Genomic DNA, 16,307 nt, shown 5'->3' with positions numbered 1-16,307 from the left:
GTTTTTTAAGAACTTTTTACGACTCCTTCATCATCCTCCTGTAAAAAGTCGATGTACATTAATCAGCTCTGCTCACCTGAACGTCCAGGTGACGACGACTTCTTCTCCTGTATTTAAAGACAAACCTCAGATTCGGGGGCGGGGTCTGGTCTGGTCTGGGAGGGTGAGTTTGATTTGAGAGACTGTATGTACAGGAAGCCAAAGGGGGTGGCCCGGGTGGTGACTGTACTCCGACGTCGTTTTCTTCAGATCTTTATATGTTCCACAACATGTTAAAGAATAAACGTACATGAACTCTGGTTGAGCACTGTGAACGCAGCTCTGGGCTGGTTTATGTCTGCGGCAGCGCCCCCCTGAGGCCGAGATGGTCACTACACACCGTCAGGAAAAAGAAGACACCATTTTTGTCTTCTTGGGGTCGTTGTGGAACATCTGTTATGACGTATTGGTCTGTGAGACGTTGAGGTTGTCTTGGCGCTTGATTTGGGTTCTTGGTTCTAGCTGAAACATGAAGCTGCAGTTCCTCTATCGTCCACTAGAGGCTCCACCAGTGAGTCCGTCCTCATAGACCTCCATGTTAACACTGGTTCTAAACACTGACATACACTATATTACCAAAAGTATTCGCTCACCTGCCTTTACTCATTCTATGAACTGAAGTGCCATCCCATTCCTAACTCATAGAATTCAATATGATGTCGGTCCACCTTTTGCCGCTATTACAGCTTCAACTCTTCTGGGAAGACTGTCCACAAGGTTGAGGAGAGTGTTTATAGGAATTTTTGACCATTCTTCCAAAAGCGCATAGGTGAGGTCACACACTGATGTTGGTCGAGAAGGCCTGGCTCTCAGTCTCCGCTCTAATTCATCCCAAAGGTGTTCTATCGGGTTCAGGTCAGGACTCTGTGCAGGCCAGTCAAGTTCATCCACACCAGACTCTGTCATCCACGTCTTTATGGACCTTGCTTTGTGCACTGGTGCACAGTCATGTTGGAAGAGGAAGGGGCCCGCTCCAAACTGTTCCCACAAGGTTGGGAGCATGGAATTGTCCAAAATGTTTTGGTATCCTGAAGCATTCAATGTTCCTTTCACTGGAACTAAGGGGCCAAGCCCAGCTCCTGAAAAACAACCCCATACCATAATTCCTCCTCCACCAAATTTCACAGTTGGCACAATGCAATCTGAAATGTACCGTTCTCCTGGCAACCTCCAAACCCAGACTCGTCCATCAGATTGCCAGATGGAAAAGCGTGATTCATCACTCCAGAGAACGCGTCTCCACTGCTCTAGAGGCCAGTGGCGGCGTGCTTTACACCATTGCATCCGACGCCTTGCATTGCACTTGGTGATGTGTGGCTTGGCTGCAGCTGCTCGGCCATGGAAACCCATTCCATGAAGCTCTCTGCGTACTGTACTTGGGCTAATCTGAAGGTCACATGAAGTTTGTAGCTCTGTAGCAATTGACTGTGCAGAAAGTCGGCGACCTCTTTGCACTATGCGCTTCAGCATCCGCTGACCCCTCTCCGTCACTTTACGTGGCCTACCACTTCGTGGCTGAGTTGCTGTTTTTCCCAAACGCTTCCATTTTGTTATAATAGAGCTGACAGTTGACTGTGGAATATTTAGGAGCGAGGAAATTTCACGACTGGATTTGTTGCACAAGTGGCATCCTATGACAGTTCCACGCTGGAATTCACTGAGCTCCTGAGAGCGGCCCATTCTTTCACAAATGTCTTGTTTCACAGTCTGCATGCCTGAGTGCTTGAATTTATACACCTGGGGCCAGGCCAAGTGATTAGAACACCTGATTCTGATCATTTGAATGGGTGAGCGAATACTTTTGGTAATATAGTGTATCTTAGGACAAAGAAAATTTGAAACCCCTTAAATAAACTTTTTTAAACCTTTAAAACTAATCACATCCTCCCAGAGACTTCACGTTGCATTGTGGGATATGTATCCTGGGGTAGAGTCCAGTGCTAGCACGATGTAGCCTAATTATCCAAAAACAGCATGTTAGCATGCTAGCATCTGCTGATTAGCACTAAAAAACAATGAGCAGCTGTGGTGGGATGGAAATGTGACCAGTTTAGCAGCAACGGAGAAATGACGCTAGCTTGAGAACGCTGCAGTTCCTCTAACGTCCACTAGATGCTGACTGAAGCAGTGAGTCAGTCCTCGTAGACCTCCATGCTAACACGTAAAACTGCTTCTGAATACTGACAGGAGTCTGAACATTAAATACTCTCTGAATTAGGACAAAACATGAGGAACTCCTTAAATAAGAGCTCATCTCAAACCCTCAGAACTAACATCAAGTCCTCTCAGAGACGTTGGACAAACACGGATCACTTTTTATTTCAGGATCGTTCAAATCAAATCAACATATTTACAGTTAGATGTGGCGCTACAGTGAATTTTAATGATGTTACAAGACTTGTGTGAGTCAAACTCAAAAAACGAAGCTAGCATTAAAATAGCTGCAGTTCCTCTATCGTCCACTAGAGGCTCCAGCAGAGCCGGTCTCCATAGACCTCCATGTTAAACCAACATGTTTACATCTTGATACTAAAAACAGTTATGGTCTTTAGAGAGGGGCGTGGTGTCTTTGATTGACAGCTGGGTGTCCTCAGAGGTTGCTAGCTGTCTTTAGCCTCAGCTCCACTCATGTTCCACCTCTTGTTGAATCAGCTGGGAGGTGGGTGGAGTCAGACAAAGATGGAGACGGACAGAGACGCCGCGCTGAGCTTCAGAGCCAGGATGGAGGACGTTGGACTCGAGTTTCGAATTCAGTCTCACCCTCCGCTAATGCTAGCATTAGCTTATGTTAACAGAGTTGTATGTTCATGTTTAAGGCAAAACCAAGAAGCTTTAGAAAGTTAGCATACGTTCAAGCTAGCGTAGGAGCTAGCGTAGGACTTCGCTAACGTCGCTGCTTAAACAATAATTTCTGTTGAAAGAATGAATTTCCTCAAAATAATTTAACTTTTATTTTCTCTTAATATATTTTTTTTTCTTGCAGCTTTCACGTCGAACACAGAAAAAACTAAAATGTTTGTTTGTTTTTTTTCCTGTCGACACAAAGTTCAGACTCAAACTATAAAAAGCTGAGGACCGGTCCTTGTCTCCCCGTAGACCTGGACCTCTGAGTGAAACCGTCCTGAAACCAGACTCGGACTGAGCCGCTGGGATCGAACCGGTCCCGAGGATCTTCCAGTCTCTGAAACTCGTTCTCGTTTTCTCGTCTCATCACTTGGACTTGAACACAGAGTCCCAGTCCAGATGTTCAGATCCAGCTGCAGCCTCGGGGGTCTTCGGGATGGACGGGAACAACGACTGCATCTTCTGTCTGAACTCTGGCAACTGAAAAAACACAAAGAGGTCGTAAGAGAGGTTTAATTAAAAAGATATTTAACGTTAGCCTAGCACGCTAGCAGGATTAGCTTTTAAAGCTGTAGACAATTAGACTAGCATGATAGCAGGGTTAGCCTTTAAAGATGCAGACTGTTAGCCTAGCATGATAGCAGGGTTAGCCTTTAAAGATGCGACTGTTAGCCTAGCATGATAGCAGGGTCAGCCTTTAAAGATGCGACTGTTAGCCTAGCATGATAGCAGGGTTAGCCTCTAAAGCTGCTGTCTGTTAGCCTAGCACGCTAGCAGGGTTAGCCTTTAAAGCTGTAGACTGTTAGCCTAGCATGCTAGCAGGGTTAGCCTTTAAAGTTGCAGACTGTTAGCCTAGCATGATAGCAGGGTTAGCCTCTAAAGCTGCTGTCTGTTAGCCTAGCATGCTAGCACGGTTAGCCTCTAAAGCTGCAGTCTGTTAGCCTAGCATGATAGCAGGGTTAGCCTTTAGAGCTGCAGACTGTTAGCCTAGCATGATAGCAGGGTTGGCCTCTAAAGCTGCAGACTGTTAGCCTAGCATGCTAGCAGGGTTAGCCTTTAGAGCTGCAGACTGTTAGCCTAGCATGCTAGCACGGTTAGCCTCTAAAGCGGCAGTCTGTTAGCCTAGCATGATAGCAGGGTTAGCCTTTAGAGCTGCAGACTGTTAGCCTAGCATGATAGCAGGGTTGGCCTCTAAAGCTGTAGACTGTTAGCCTAGCATGATAGCAGGGTTGGCCTCTAAAGCTGTAGACTGTTAGCCTAGCATGATAGCAGGGTTAGCCTATAGAGCTGCAGACTGTTAGCCTAGCATGATAGCAGGGTTGGCCTCTAAAGCTGCAGACTGTTAGCCTAGCATGCTAGCAGGGTTAGCCTTGTGATTAACACCAGTGAACGCATCGTACGCTGTGAACTCCGAGGGCTTTCCACACTGAGAAGCTGAGCAGACCGACCCCACACCAGGCGAACAGGGAGCCCCAGCCCAGAGCTCTGAGGGCCAGGGAGGCTCCGCCCTCCGGGGCCGACGCCGTCACCGCCACGCCCTGCAGAGGAAACCACACGTTTAAAGAAAGCAGCCTCTTCATTGATCACAGATATGGACTGAGAGAAAGAGGAGGAGGAGGACTAAAAGAAGTAGTATGTCCTCCTCCATGTTAGGGTCCAGTTCTGGACTAAAAGAGTCTAAGAAGACAACGACCAAGATGTCTCCACATTGTCTCCATTGTCTCTGTCCACATTGATTCCATCTTGGTTCATCTTGTTTTTCTACCTCCATGTTTCTGTCCCTCCTGGAAACTCCTCACCTGATCATGATTAGTAAAGGTTACCATGGTTACCACCACCACCACCACCACCAGGACCTCTACACCTGTACCTTACTGAACCACTCTGGACTTTTCTTCTTGGCCAGCGCCAACGTGGAGCCGAAGCCTGCGATCATCCCTGCAGACGCCACCGTGGTCAGAAACGCTGCACCTGCACACAGGAAGTCAGGTACAGGAAGTCAGGTAGTCTATAGGACTATATGATGCTTGGTTCCTTGAATTCTACTTTTACTTTATGATAAAATGACATTTCAGTAGGTAGAAAAAAATCAGCTCTATTAATTCATTAATTCGGGGTTGTTTGGAGGATTAAACTGAGCCGAGCTGAACGAAATACTAAAGTATTGCTACCAAACCAAACCAAATGAAATGTTTAACAGCTAAAGAAGGTTTTCCGTCAAAGCAGAATCTTTAAATTGGTCGGATTTTGACTGGAGTTTGGTGGAGTCTAACACCGGCAGCCGCGCATCCTTATCAGCAGCGTGTGTGTTTCTTAGCGACCTGAATGACCCTTAAAACGACTGTTTTTTGACTGGACTCTGGTGAGAGGAGCTCGACATTGTTGTGACCTCGGACAGAGAGAACCCGGACAAACGGCAGAACACCCGCGAACAGTTTCCGGTCGTATGAAGCGCGAGCTCTCCGGCTAACATCTGTCTGACCTTTCAACATCTGGAGTTTGTTTTCTTCTTCTTCTTCTTCTCTCCCTGCTGAAACTCCTACACCAACAGCTCTGCCTCCATCTGTGACGGCCATCTTGCTGCGGTCCGTCTCCCAAAAGAGACCGGGCGGAAACAAGCTAGCTGGGAACGGAAACAATGAGCTTGTTTATTTGTTTTATTTATTTTGTAAGAACAGAAAACGACACTTTATTAAATACAACACGAATAACATACACAAACATTATACATTATTTATTTCCGTCTGTAGATCGAGTACGTGTTTTGTTTTTGTCAGAGAGAAAACAGACGGGAATCCTGCCTGATCCAAAGATCGTCTATTAATCCTTATCACGGGTTCGCAGGATGACATCAATTACGAGGTCTCACTCCGTCTGAAATAAATCTGACTTAAGCGTTCACAAAAACAGCCGTAAATAAATGATTAAGAAATTAAACATTAAACTACAGGCTTTTAAAACAAAATAGATAAATACTATACAAAGAAAATATAATACAAACCTGGTTTGGTAGAAATCAGTTACTCTCGGTCTGTCAGAATTCGTTATTTCCTGCAGAGTGGTTCATCTTGTTAGTAGAGGATCTGTGCAGTCCGGAGCTCCAGCAGCTCTGCGGAGAATCAGGATGCTCTTCACGTCTCCCTCCTCTTCCTCCTCTTCCTCCTCCTCTCCGACATAGAGCATCTGAACCTGGAGCCGCTCCTGTTTCCCGATCCGGACCTTCCAGAACCGGATCCTTATTTGAAGAACCGGATTAGTATGTGAGGAGGATCGCTCTCTTCTCTCTCTTTTTTTTTTTTTTTTTTTTTGTGGGGGGGCGGGGGGCGGGGTATGGAGCCAGCGCGCGTGCATCTGACCACGAGTTGGTGTTTTGGTTCCGAAAATCTTAGTAAATAAAGGATTCATCCTCGGATCTGTCCGGGCTCCTGGAGGCTCCTGAACGCACCACGGCCCTGGCCTCGCTCCCCTGTGAGGACACATGTCTCAGACCCAGCCCGGACAGTACAACCAGATCTGCACCCGCGGCGGCGGCAGCTGCTTGGCCCCGGGCCCCGCCGAGGCCACCCACCCGGGCCACAAGAGCCGGACCCCCCGCAGGAAGTGGCAGGTGTTCCCCGGGAGGAACCGGTTCTACTGCGGCGGGAGGATCATGATGGCGAGGCAGACCGGGATCTTCTACCTGACCCTGGTCCTCATCCTGCTCACCAGCGCCCTCTTCTTCACCTTCGAGTGAGTCCCGACTTTAATGTTTGAGGTATTTAGAAGAGTAAGGTGACCTTTGACACCCGAAACAGAGGGCAGAGAAGGCGTCAATTAAAATGTGTTTCAAGAAAATAAACAAACAGTAAAATGTCTCTTTGGCCTCTGACTCTTTGGATCCTGACTCTTTGGATCCTGACTCTTTTGCCTCTGACTCTTTGGACCCTGACTATTTGGTTCCTGTGTCTTTGGCCTCTGACTCTTTGGCCTCTGACTCTTTGGCCTCTGACTATTTGGTTCCTGACTATTTGATTCCTGACTATTTGGCCTCTGACTCTTTGGCCTCTGGCTTTTTGTCCTCAGACTCTCTGTCCTCTGACTCTTTTGCCTCTGACTCTTTGGATCCTGACTATTTGGCCCCTGATTATTTGGTTCCTGACTCTTTGGCCTCTGACTCTTTTGCATCTGACTCTTTTGCCTCTGACTCTTTGGATCCTGACTCTTTGGACCCTGACTATTTGGCCTCTGACTCTTTTTCCTCTGACTTTTTGGCCTCTGACTTTTTGTCCTCTTACTCTTTGGCCTCTGACTCTTTGGACCCTGACTATTTGGCCCCTGACTATTTGGCCTCTGACTTTTTGTCTTCAGACTATTTGGCCTCTGACTCTTTGTCCTCTGACTCTTTGTCCTCTGACTCTTTGGATCCTGACTATTTGGCCCCTGACTATTTGGCCTCTGTCTCTTTGGCCCCTGACTCTTTGGTTCCTGACTCTTTGGCCCCTGACTCTGTGGTGTTTCAGTGAACCTGGTACCGGGTTCAGCAGAATGTTCTATTGGTTTCCATCTTCCTCTTAATGTGTCTTGTGATTGGCCGAGACCTTCAGTTTGTCTTTATTGTCTTCTCTCCGTGTGTCCCCAGCTGTCCCTTCTTGGCGTCCAACCTGACTCCAGCCATCCCGGCGGTTGGCGGCGTCCTCTTTGTCTTCGTGATGGGGATGTTGTTCAGGGCGAGTTTCAGCGACCCCGGCGTTCTGCCCCGAGCTACGCCGGACGAGGCCGCCGACCTGGAGAGGCAGATCGGTAACCGTCTCAGTCTAGTGTTTGTAGGTGAATCAGCTGCAGGCTAAGGCTCACTCAGGTTAGCATCAGTTAGCTCAGGGGTGTCAAACTGATTTTAGTCCAATTCTGCCGGTTCTGGATTCTGAAAAGTCTAAAAGGCCATGCTATTCCTCTGTACGGTGGCCTGTTCAGGACATCAGAGACTCAACTTTCACCAGAACCAAAGTCTAGGTTGTACTAGCCGCTGACATTAGCGTCTGTATTCCACGCTGCGTGTTTTCAGACTCGGCGGGATGCTCCAGACCTCCACCTCGCACCAGAGAGGTTCTCATCAACGGACAGACGGTCAAACTGAAATACTGCTTCACCTGCAAAATCTTCAGGCCGCCTCGAGCGTCGCACTGCAGCCTGTGTGACAACTGTGTGGGTCAGTGTGGTTGGACTTCCTTAGCTCGATGCTAACGCTGCTAGCAGCGCTCAGACTCATTTAAGATTTCTGTTCAGATTTGTGTTTGATTGACTTCCTCTTCCCTCAGAGCGCTTCGACCACCACTGTCCCTGGGTGGGGAACTGTGTCGGACGGAGGAACTATCGCTTCTTCTATCTGTTCATCCTCTCCCTCTCCTTCCTCACCATCTTCATCTTTGCCTTCGTCATCACTCACGTCATCCTCAGTGAGTAACTCTGCTGCCTCCGCCTCCGCACTACTTCAGCTGTGAATCACTTTTCTTTAGAACTTCCTTATAAAACCTGTGTGCTCTGGATCCTTTAGTTGTTATTGTATTATTTACTTGGTATTAAAGAGGTGTTTTACATTTTTACATTCTGGGTACATTCCTTCACCTCACAGAACCGATAAAGACACAAATTAGACTAAAACGTCTATTACTAATCCATGTAAACATCACAGATCCACGGTTACAGATGAATGTTTAGGAACGGCCAAGTCAAAGTCCTGACCTTAATCCAATAGAAATGTTGTGGAAGGACCTGAAGCAGCAGTTGATGTGAGGAAACCCACCAACATCTCAGAACTGAAGTGGTTCTGTTCTGAGGAATGGGCTAAAATTCCTCCAAGCTGCTGTAGACCACTGATCAGCTGTTACCAGAAACATTTAGTGACAAGGAGGTCACAGCAGATACTGGAAACAAGGAGGCACTGATATGTAATATTGGCTTATTTTAGTCTAATGTGTGTTTGATTGGGTTCTATCTTTGTCTACTTGTGTGAAAAGGAAGCCAGAACCTTTTAATCAACACTTCTAAAAATGAAACTTCCCGTCAGCAATGTTCTTGTCGGAGGACTGTTGCTGTCTGGATCTCAGATGTCAGTTATGTCCCAGTCATGGTGGATATTCTCTCTGCAGTAGTTTTTCAAGTCTGTCCAGGCTGATTTTGTTTGGGCTGAACCAAAAACCTGAAAAATGATTTGACATGAAACCATGAAACTAAATCTCTTTGAGACGTTGATGTGTTCATCTTGTTTGGTTTTCTGTACTGAAGCCCTGCTGTAGCTCTGCAGCAGCTTTTCATCAGTGTAATGGACGAATCAAGGTTCCACCTTTGATCGTCCTCAGCCCCGCCCACTGCCCTGTGATTGACAGGTGGCCAGAGAAGGGCTGAGTCCCAGGGGTCCCAGGGGTGAACGAGGTCTGAGTTTATGGGTGTTTTGCATTGTTGCAAATTTGTGGATGTTGACGTCTCTCGTCTCATTAGTGTTTAATTTGAACTTGGACTTCTGTGAAAACTTCTGCAAAAAACTCAGCTTATAAAAACAGGAAAAAAGACTAAACAACTAAAACCAGTAAATCTGTCTCCTCCAAGGACCCCCAGATTTCTCCAAACTAGTGTTTTAGACTAAACGTAGATTTACATGAATACAGTAGAAACAGTTTAGTCAGTAGCAATAGTTTCTACTTTCCCGTCAGTTCTGGCATTGATCTGGACTGGATTTCATCTCTGACTGACAATAAAACAATGAATTACATTCGTTCAGATGCTTGAAATAAGAAATTCTAACATTGACAGAGTGGTTGTGTTCATGTAAAACACTAAAACTCTCAAGTATGAAGAATTATCTTGGTAGATAAGGAACAAGCCTTGATTTAAGATATTTCAGATTTCAGTTTTGTTGCAGTTTTGTCTTAGTGTTTTGACTCGTCCTTGTTTAATGTGAGTCATATTCACTTGTCGTGCACTTGTTTTGACTCATAACTGAATCTCTACCTGATGAGAAACTCGTTAAAAATACAACTAAACACTGAATGAGATGGTTTCACTCTTCGATTATTGACCTGAAGCGTTCTACAGATCCAAATGACACGCGGTCAGTGACCTCATTCTTCCCGGGCTGCTGATGTTGTTTTCTTGCCCTGCAAATCAAAATGTCAGGAAACTGGAGCCTCTAACAACCAGACGACTGTCTAAGACAGACCATGAACACATCGCTGCTTGTTTTCTGTTTTTAGCAGCAGCGCTATAAAAAGATCCAGCTCAGTACTTGTTGGTTTATCTGAGTTTCTTTCAAACGCAGATGATAACTCATTCATGATCATTCTGGATCTAATCTGATGATTTTTAGTTTAAAAAATGAAAAATATTGAATCATCAGATTAATGCCAACATTACCGTGCTACATCTCAACGATAGGTTCAAGCACGTTGTCTTGTTGAGGACGTGTTATTCTTGCAAATGTCTTGTCTTGTATCTTTGGTCCTTTGGAAGGAGTTGTGCATGGAGGGGACTATTACCTGGTTAAAATTCTACTTGCGGCTGGAATGAAGGCCATGACTAAGAACTGGTTCAAGACTGATGCACCATATTACAAATAATGAGCGTCAATTATAGCAGATACACTGGTGACGGAAAATCTTACACATAAGATAAAAATCTTAGAAGAAAGATTTGTGAAGGACTGGGGAAAATGTACGTGAATAACAACAAGGACTAATAACTGAGACGAGATGTTAATAAAGTAGACGTTGGTTAAACCACTGCTTTAACATCTTACGTCTTCTCTTCCAGGATCAAACCGGACGGGTTTCCTGAGCGCGCTCAAAGACAGCCCGGCCAGATATCCTTGACTGTGGAGATGAAGGACTCAGAGACGCCTCATGTGACTCTCTGGTTCAGTTTGTACATTTTATCAAGATGTCACCCAAACACCAACGAGTCACAGCAACAATCCTGACAGCAGCCTGAGTCATATTTAATGCATCAGATCTGTAACGTGTTGATTTAACAGTTAACTGATCAGTGCTCATCCTCCACTCTGCTTGTGTTTCTGATAAATCAATGAGACTGATCTGATGCTGTCACTATTCACAGGTCAACATGTCCCATAATGCATTGCCAAGGTCAGTTTCTCTGCCCCTGTCTCACTGATAGAGAATCATCGGCTCCAATCTAACGTTTATCGTCGTCTTTTAACTGCTCGTGTTCAGCTCAGTGTTATTCTGTGAAGTCTTCCTCTGAATTGAAGGTCTGAGTTCGTCCTTGACTCTTTGTTCTGCACCGTCCTGGAGGTGGTGGTGTGTTTCTTCTCTGTCTGGTCCATCGTCGGCCTCTCTGGGTTCCACACCTACCTGATAAGCTCCAACCAGACCACCAACGAGGACGTGAGTACACCGGGCCCCAAACTCTGGGCCAAGGGGCCAAAAGAAGAAAACCCAGTTGTTTCTAACGAAGTGGACCCTCGCTCATGTTTTTTGTTCTGGTCCAGATTAAAGGGTCCTGGTCCACTAAGCGAGGGAAAGATAACTACAACCCGTACAGCTACGGAAACATCCTGACCAACTGCTGTGCTGCCCTGTGTGGACCTCTGCCTCCCAGGTCAGTTACGCTTAAACTCAGGACTAAATGAGACAGAAGGAGGAAGTTGAGACTAAGTTCAGGACTAAACTGGAATAAAGTCTGGCGCTGACGTCAGAAATAAAGTCAACACTAACATCAGGACTATACAAGACTGAAGTCAGGACTAAAGCTGACACTAAACTCAGGACTAAGCATCAAGACTAAAATCAGAATTAAAATCAGGACTTTAAATCAGGGAGCTAAACTTGGCAAAGTAAGTCAAGTCTAAATGTAGGACTCGAGACACAATGGGTCGTCGAAACTGGAGTACCTGGAGAGAACCCACGCAGACACAGGGAGAACATGCAGACTCCACACAGAAAGGAACCAGTCGACCCATGGATTAGAACCCAGAACCTTCTGGCTGTGAGGCATCAGTGTCGACCTGTAGGTCCAGAGTCACAACAAAGTCCAAAGGAAACACTGCAAACGATAAAAGCTTAATTTCACCGCCGCCTTCAAAATAAATTAAATGTAAAACTTCAGAACACCAGTTTCACTTCTCTCTCCCTCTCTTCTTCCATCATCATCTTCTTTCTCCCCAGCAGACGCTATGTTTCTGTATTTAACAAGGACACTGTTCAGCCGAGACTTTCCTCAAAGTAATTACGCTCTCCTCCTCATCTTTAGAGTTTCTCTTGTCTTTTCTCCTGCCTCTGTTAACATCAGCTCCATCACCATATGTCATAATTACAGTCTGGGAGTAAATGTCATAAACATATTGTCAAACTTAAGCCCTGTTTACACGGGACTAGTTTTACCTGGGACCTCCAGTAATTTGTAATAACAGCAGAGGTCATCTATGATCTTAATCCCGTGCGAATCGGCCATGATCGTAATTTGTAAAGTAAAAATGACACTGCAAATGACCTAGTTTTTATCCAGTGAAGCTCACAGAGAGGCGTCTCTTCTCTGAAATGTCTCGTCTCTGTCTTTGTGTCTTTGTCTCAGTTTGATTGACAGGAGAGGTCTGATCCAGAGCGACACCCCGCCGAGCGTCTCCCAGTCCAACGGGACCTGCATCAGCAGCTACGTGTCCACACAGCTGCACAGTCACATGGTAGGAGGTCGACATCGCTGCTGATCAATACTGTCAGGAACCATGTAACGTGTGTGTGATGTGTTCTCTCAGTGTGATCAGGATCAGTGTATCCAGAGCACCAAGTTTGTCCTCCAGGCTGCAGCCGCCCCTCGGCTCCACAGCGACCCCGTGGTTCTGGCCCCATTGCCAGGGAAGGGGGTCCCCTGTGTCTACCTGGCCCCCACCCAGTCTTCTCTGCCGTCCTGCGGTGGAGACGTCATGACCCTGAGGGACGCCGCCGCCGACTCCCACTGCCACCACCACCTCCACCACCATCACCACCACTTCGTCAGCCCGGAGGAGACCCCGTGCACCACGCCACAGGGCGCCCTTCCCTGCCCCGCCCACCTGCACCTGCACCCACCTGTCCCCTCCCCCGCTGCCCTGTATGACCCCATCTTTCACGAAGACTCAGTCAGAGGGCTGGTCAAACTCAGCTCTGTCTGATTACTTTAATTCAGCCTCAGATGGACACATGTGAGTCTCTGTTCACCTGATTTTATCACCTGCAGAGAAAAGAGCTAAAGATAAACTGTTACAGGGAAGCTTTACAGTTTTTTTGCATCCTTCAGAATTTTCCACATTTCTTCAAAAAAATTATTCAAAACATCAACAGATCTTCACACAAGTCCTGAAAGTAGACAAAGAGAACCCAATAAACACATGGAACAGAAATATGAGACTAAAATGAGCCAATATTACATATCAGAGAGGAGCTCCTCTAGGATCCAATCAGAGTCCATGTGTTCAGAAGTGTTTCCATCAATGTAATGAGACTCAGGTGTGGTTCAGTTCCTGGTTTAGTTTCAATAAATCAGGGATTTGTCTCAGTCTGATCTTCACAACACATGTTTGTGGACAAAGGAGCTTTCTGAGGAGCTCAGAGAAAGAGTTGTTGTTGCTCTTCAGGCTGGAAAAGGTTCCAGAACCATCTCTAAAGAGTTTGGAACCCACAAATAATCCACAGTCAGACAGATTGAAGACGACTGTTCCCCTCCACAGGAGTGGTCCACCAACAAAGATCACTCCATAATAGTCTGAGAGGTCCCAGAGGAACCCAGGGGAACTTCTAAGCAGCTAAAGGAACAAATGTTGTGGAAGGACCCTTAAGCTCTTGTTTACAGATATGAACAAATGATTCATTTTCTTGAATGTACAAATACCTCAGTATAATATTTGTGTTTGATTGGGTTCTATCTTTGTCTACTTTCAAGACTTGTGTGAAAATCCACTGATGTTTTGAGTAATTTTTATGAAGAAATGTAGAAAATTCTGAAGCATGCAAAAACCTTTAAGAGGCATTGTGTATGTTATTTTATATTCACTTTATGTGGAGCTGCCATGTTGCTCCTCAGGCAGAAAATATAAAGAATGAAAGTATAAACTGTTTATTTTGATGCCTGTAAAGCATATTTTTATTGCTTTTCTCAGACAGATATTCTGGATGACTGATCAGTTTGATTTACTCTCTGAAGTCAAACTGCCGCAGGACCAAAGCTGAACTTCATCCTCTAATCCAGAATTAGCTACTTCGGTGCCAAATGGACGTCTGCCTGGAGCTACAGTCGGATCGGGTTGCGAAACAACTTTTATCTGCATTTAGGTTTCAGTTTGATTCTGCAGGACCGGCGTTGATGAGTTTGTGTGAAGCAGCAGCACTGCCAGGCGCTCAGCTGGAGTCCTCTTTGAATAATCTACAACTTTATTCGTTGTCCAGGTTTACAGACGCCCCCTCTTCATTTCATGAGTTTCCACAATGTCATAACAGTTTGTATGTGGACTTTGTTCATACACGAGTTACATACTTTTATTCTAATGAGTTCATTTCACTATTTGTAAGCGATTTTCTTTTGTACAATAAGCGATGCCCAGGAGGCTCTGTACACCCTGACTTTTATTTGAAATAAATAAATTCCATAACCAGGTCCAGTGGTGTGGTGGTTAACACTGACGCCCCACAGCAAGAAGGTCCTGGGTTCAAATCCACCGGCTGACTGGGGCCTTTCTGTGTCTAGTTTGCAGCTCTGCTCCAGTTCAAACTACCATGTGAGCATGTTCAGTCCAAATACCAGGATGTTTCATCGGGAGGTAACTTGTTTGAACTTTAGTCAACCAGGTATCCCAGAATGCATCTCCAGTACACTGCTGTTCCATAACAATGACCGTCCTGCATCCTCCAGAGTTCAGAATCAAACGTGTCAAGTACAAACTATCAACAGCACGAGTCCAGAGCACGGACGTGCACAGGTACGAGCTATTGTTGCTCGGGAAACAGCCCGTTTGCCCTTAGTAGCTGAGCTGCCCCTCTGGAGAGAGTGTTCTGTCTTGTTTTGTGTCTTTTTGTTTTTGTACAGTGTCCTTGTGAGTCTTGAAAGGCGCTTATAAATAAAATGTATTATTATCATTATTACACTGCTAAAATGAGAACAGCCTAACATACATTTGCAGGATGCCCGCAATCAAAATGACGTGGCATCATATCAAATAACGCTTATCCCTCCTTACATGAATCACATGTGTTTGTTTGCCGTTTGTAGATCTTAATATTCTGTGTAGTAACAAAACTCTTAAGAATGACAGAATAATTAGAGTAAAACTTCCATACAAGGGATTTCTCTATAGTGAATAGTCATCTTTTAGATTAAAGCCATTTTAAAACCATTACTGTGAATCAAACAAATTATAGATGCAAAAATATCGATAACGAAAATAAACACACTACATTGTGGTCACTTACACAAATGATTTGATTGAAAACAGTAAAACATAGTGTTGGAGCCTATTGATTCTTTATATTTTGGAAATGCTAATGTTAATGATGACTATGGTAGATGAACTATTATTTATTATAATTGTTTTTTGCTGCTCAAGCTCCTCCTCCTAGTCAGGCCATCCTCCTCCTGTGATTAAGGAGTGAGGACAGCTGGTTTGCTTGGAGTCTGTTTTTTTGTTGAAGGAATGAAAGGAGTGAGGAGTGAAATAGTTTATCAACCACTAAATTAAGTTTTTTGTTTTTACACTATTTTTTTGAAAGCAAGAGTAGCCATAACAAGTTGATAAACTTCACTGAAGACTCGAAGGAAATAGGAGAATTGGCGGATCCAGCCGTTCACTCGCCGACAGATGAACAAAGCAGCCTTCGGGCCGTGAGTAAAATCAGCTGATCAACTTTATGAATGAATGCGCCTTTGCGCTACGAACCAACAATCTAACACTATGGGAGACAAAGTTGTGGACTGTGGATGTGGACTGCAATAAAACGGGGATGTTGGAAGGATATTTATGGATGAATTAAACGGAGATTAAAGGAATGTGTGTGGTAATTTGCGATGATGTCTGACACACCTGAGACCGCAATTGATTCTGGGGACATGTTGAAATCGCGCATTGCTTCGCGCAGAGGCAGACTGGGAGCATGCACAAGGAAGACAAATGAAATAAAGGATTTGATGACTGATGTTGGAAATGTTGATAAAGTCAATGACACATTTGAAGCGTTTAAAGGAGCTGTGGATGAATTTAAAAATGCTCACAAGTCTGTGCAAGAGCTCTTATCAGAGGAGGAAAAGGAAAATGATCATTATGACTGGTATGAACCCAGAATAACTAACCTGAATTATTTCATGAAAGATGTTGAGACATGGAAAAGAGAAATTGCACAATCAAAAGTTGGACCACTGGACAGCATATCAAATGTATCACACAAAACACGGTCTTCCACTTCCTCAGTCTC

General features: G+C 45.2%; 2 protein-coding genes across 2 annotated transcripts; one reads left to right on the top strand and one right to left on the bottom strand.

Annotated features, from left to right (window-relative positions):
* Window positions 1-1,860: 1,860 nt before the first annotated feature.
* Window positions 1,861-6,010, bottom strand: tmem242 (transmembrane protein 242). Its single transcript, XM_084560891.1, has 4 exons — window positions 5,366-6,010; window positions 4,754-4,854; window positions 4,284-4,421; window positions 1,861-3,363 (listed from the first exon to the last, which is right to left on the bottom strand). Exons 1-4 carry the CDS (start codon window positions 5,457-5,459, stop codon window positions 3,250-3,252), a joined length of 447 nt encoding a protein of 148 aa, XP_084417017.1. The 5' UTR covers window positions 5,460-6,010; the 3' UTR covers window positions 1,861-3,249.
* A 294-nt stretch (window positions 6,011-6,304) lies between these two features.
* On the top strand, window positions 6,305-15,919 carry LOC311499768 (palmitoyltransferase ZDHHC14-like). The gene is made up of 10 exons (XM_084560892.1): window positions 6,305-6,612; window positions 7,502-7,662; window positions 7,925-8,068; window positions 8,178-8,315; window positions 10,666-10,714; window positions 11,156-11,258; window positions 11,363-11,472; window positions 12,445-12,553; window positions 12,626-13,051; window positions 14,006-15,919. The coding sequence occupies exons 1-9, from the start codon at window positions 6,362-6,364 to the stop codon at window positions 13,019-13,021; spliced, it is 1,461 nt and encodes a 486-aa protein (XP_084417018.1). The 5' UTR covers window positions 6,305-6,361; the 3' UTR covers window positions 13,022-13,051; window positions 14,006-15,919.
* The last annotated feature ends 388 nt before the right edge of the window (window positions 15,920-16,307 follow it).

This window comes from Chelon labrosus, assembly GCF_963514085.1.
Source record: "Chelon labrosus genome assembly, chromosome: 14".
Lineage (NCBI taxonomy): Eukaryota > Metazoa > Chordata > Actinopteri > Mugiliformes > Mugilidae > Chelon > Chelon labrosus.
The sequence above is the reverse complement of the archived record's forward strand: the minus strand, read 5'-3'. Positions and strand labels throughout refer to the sequence as shown.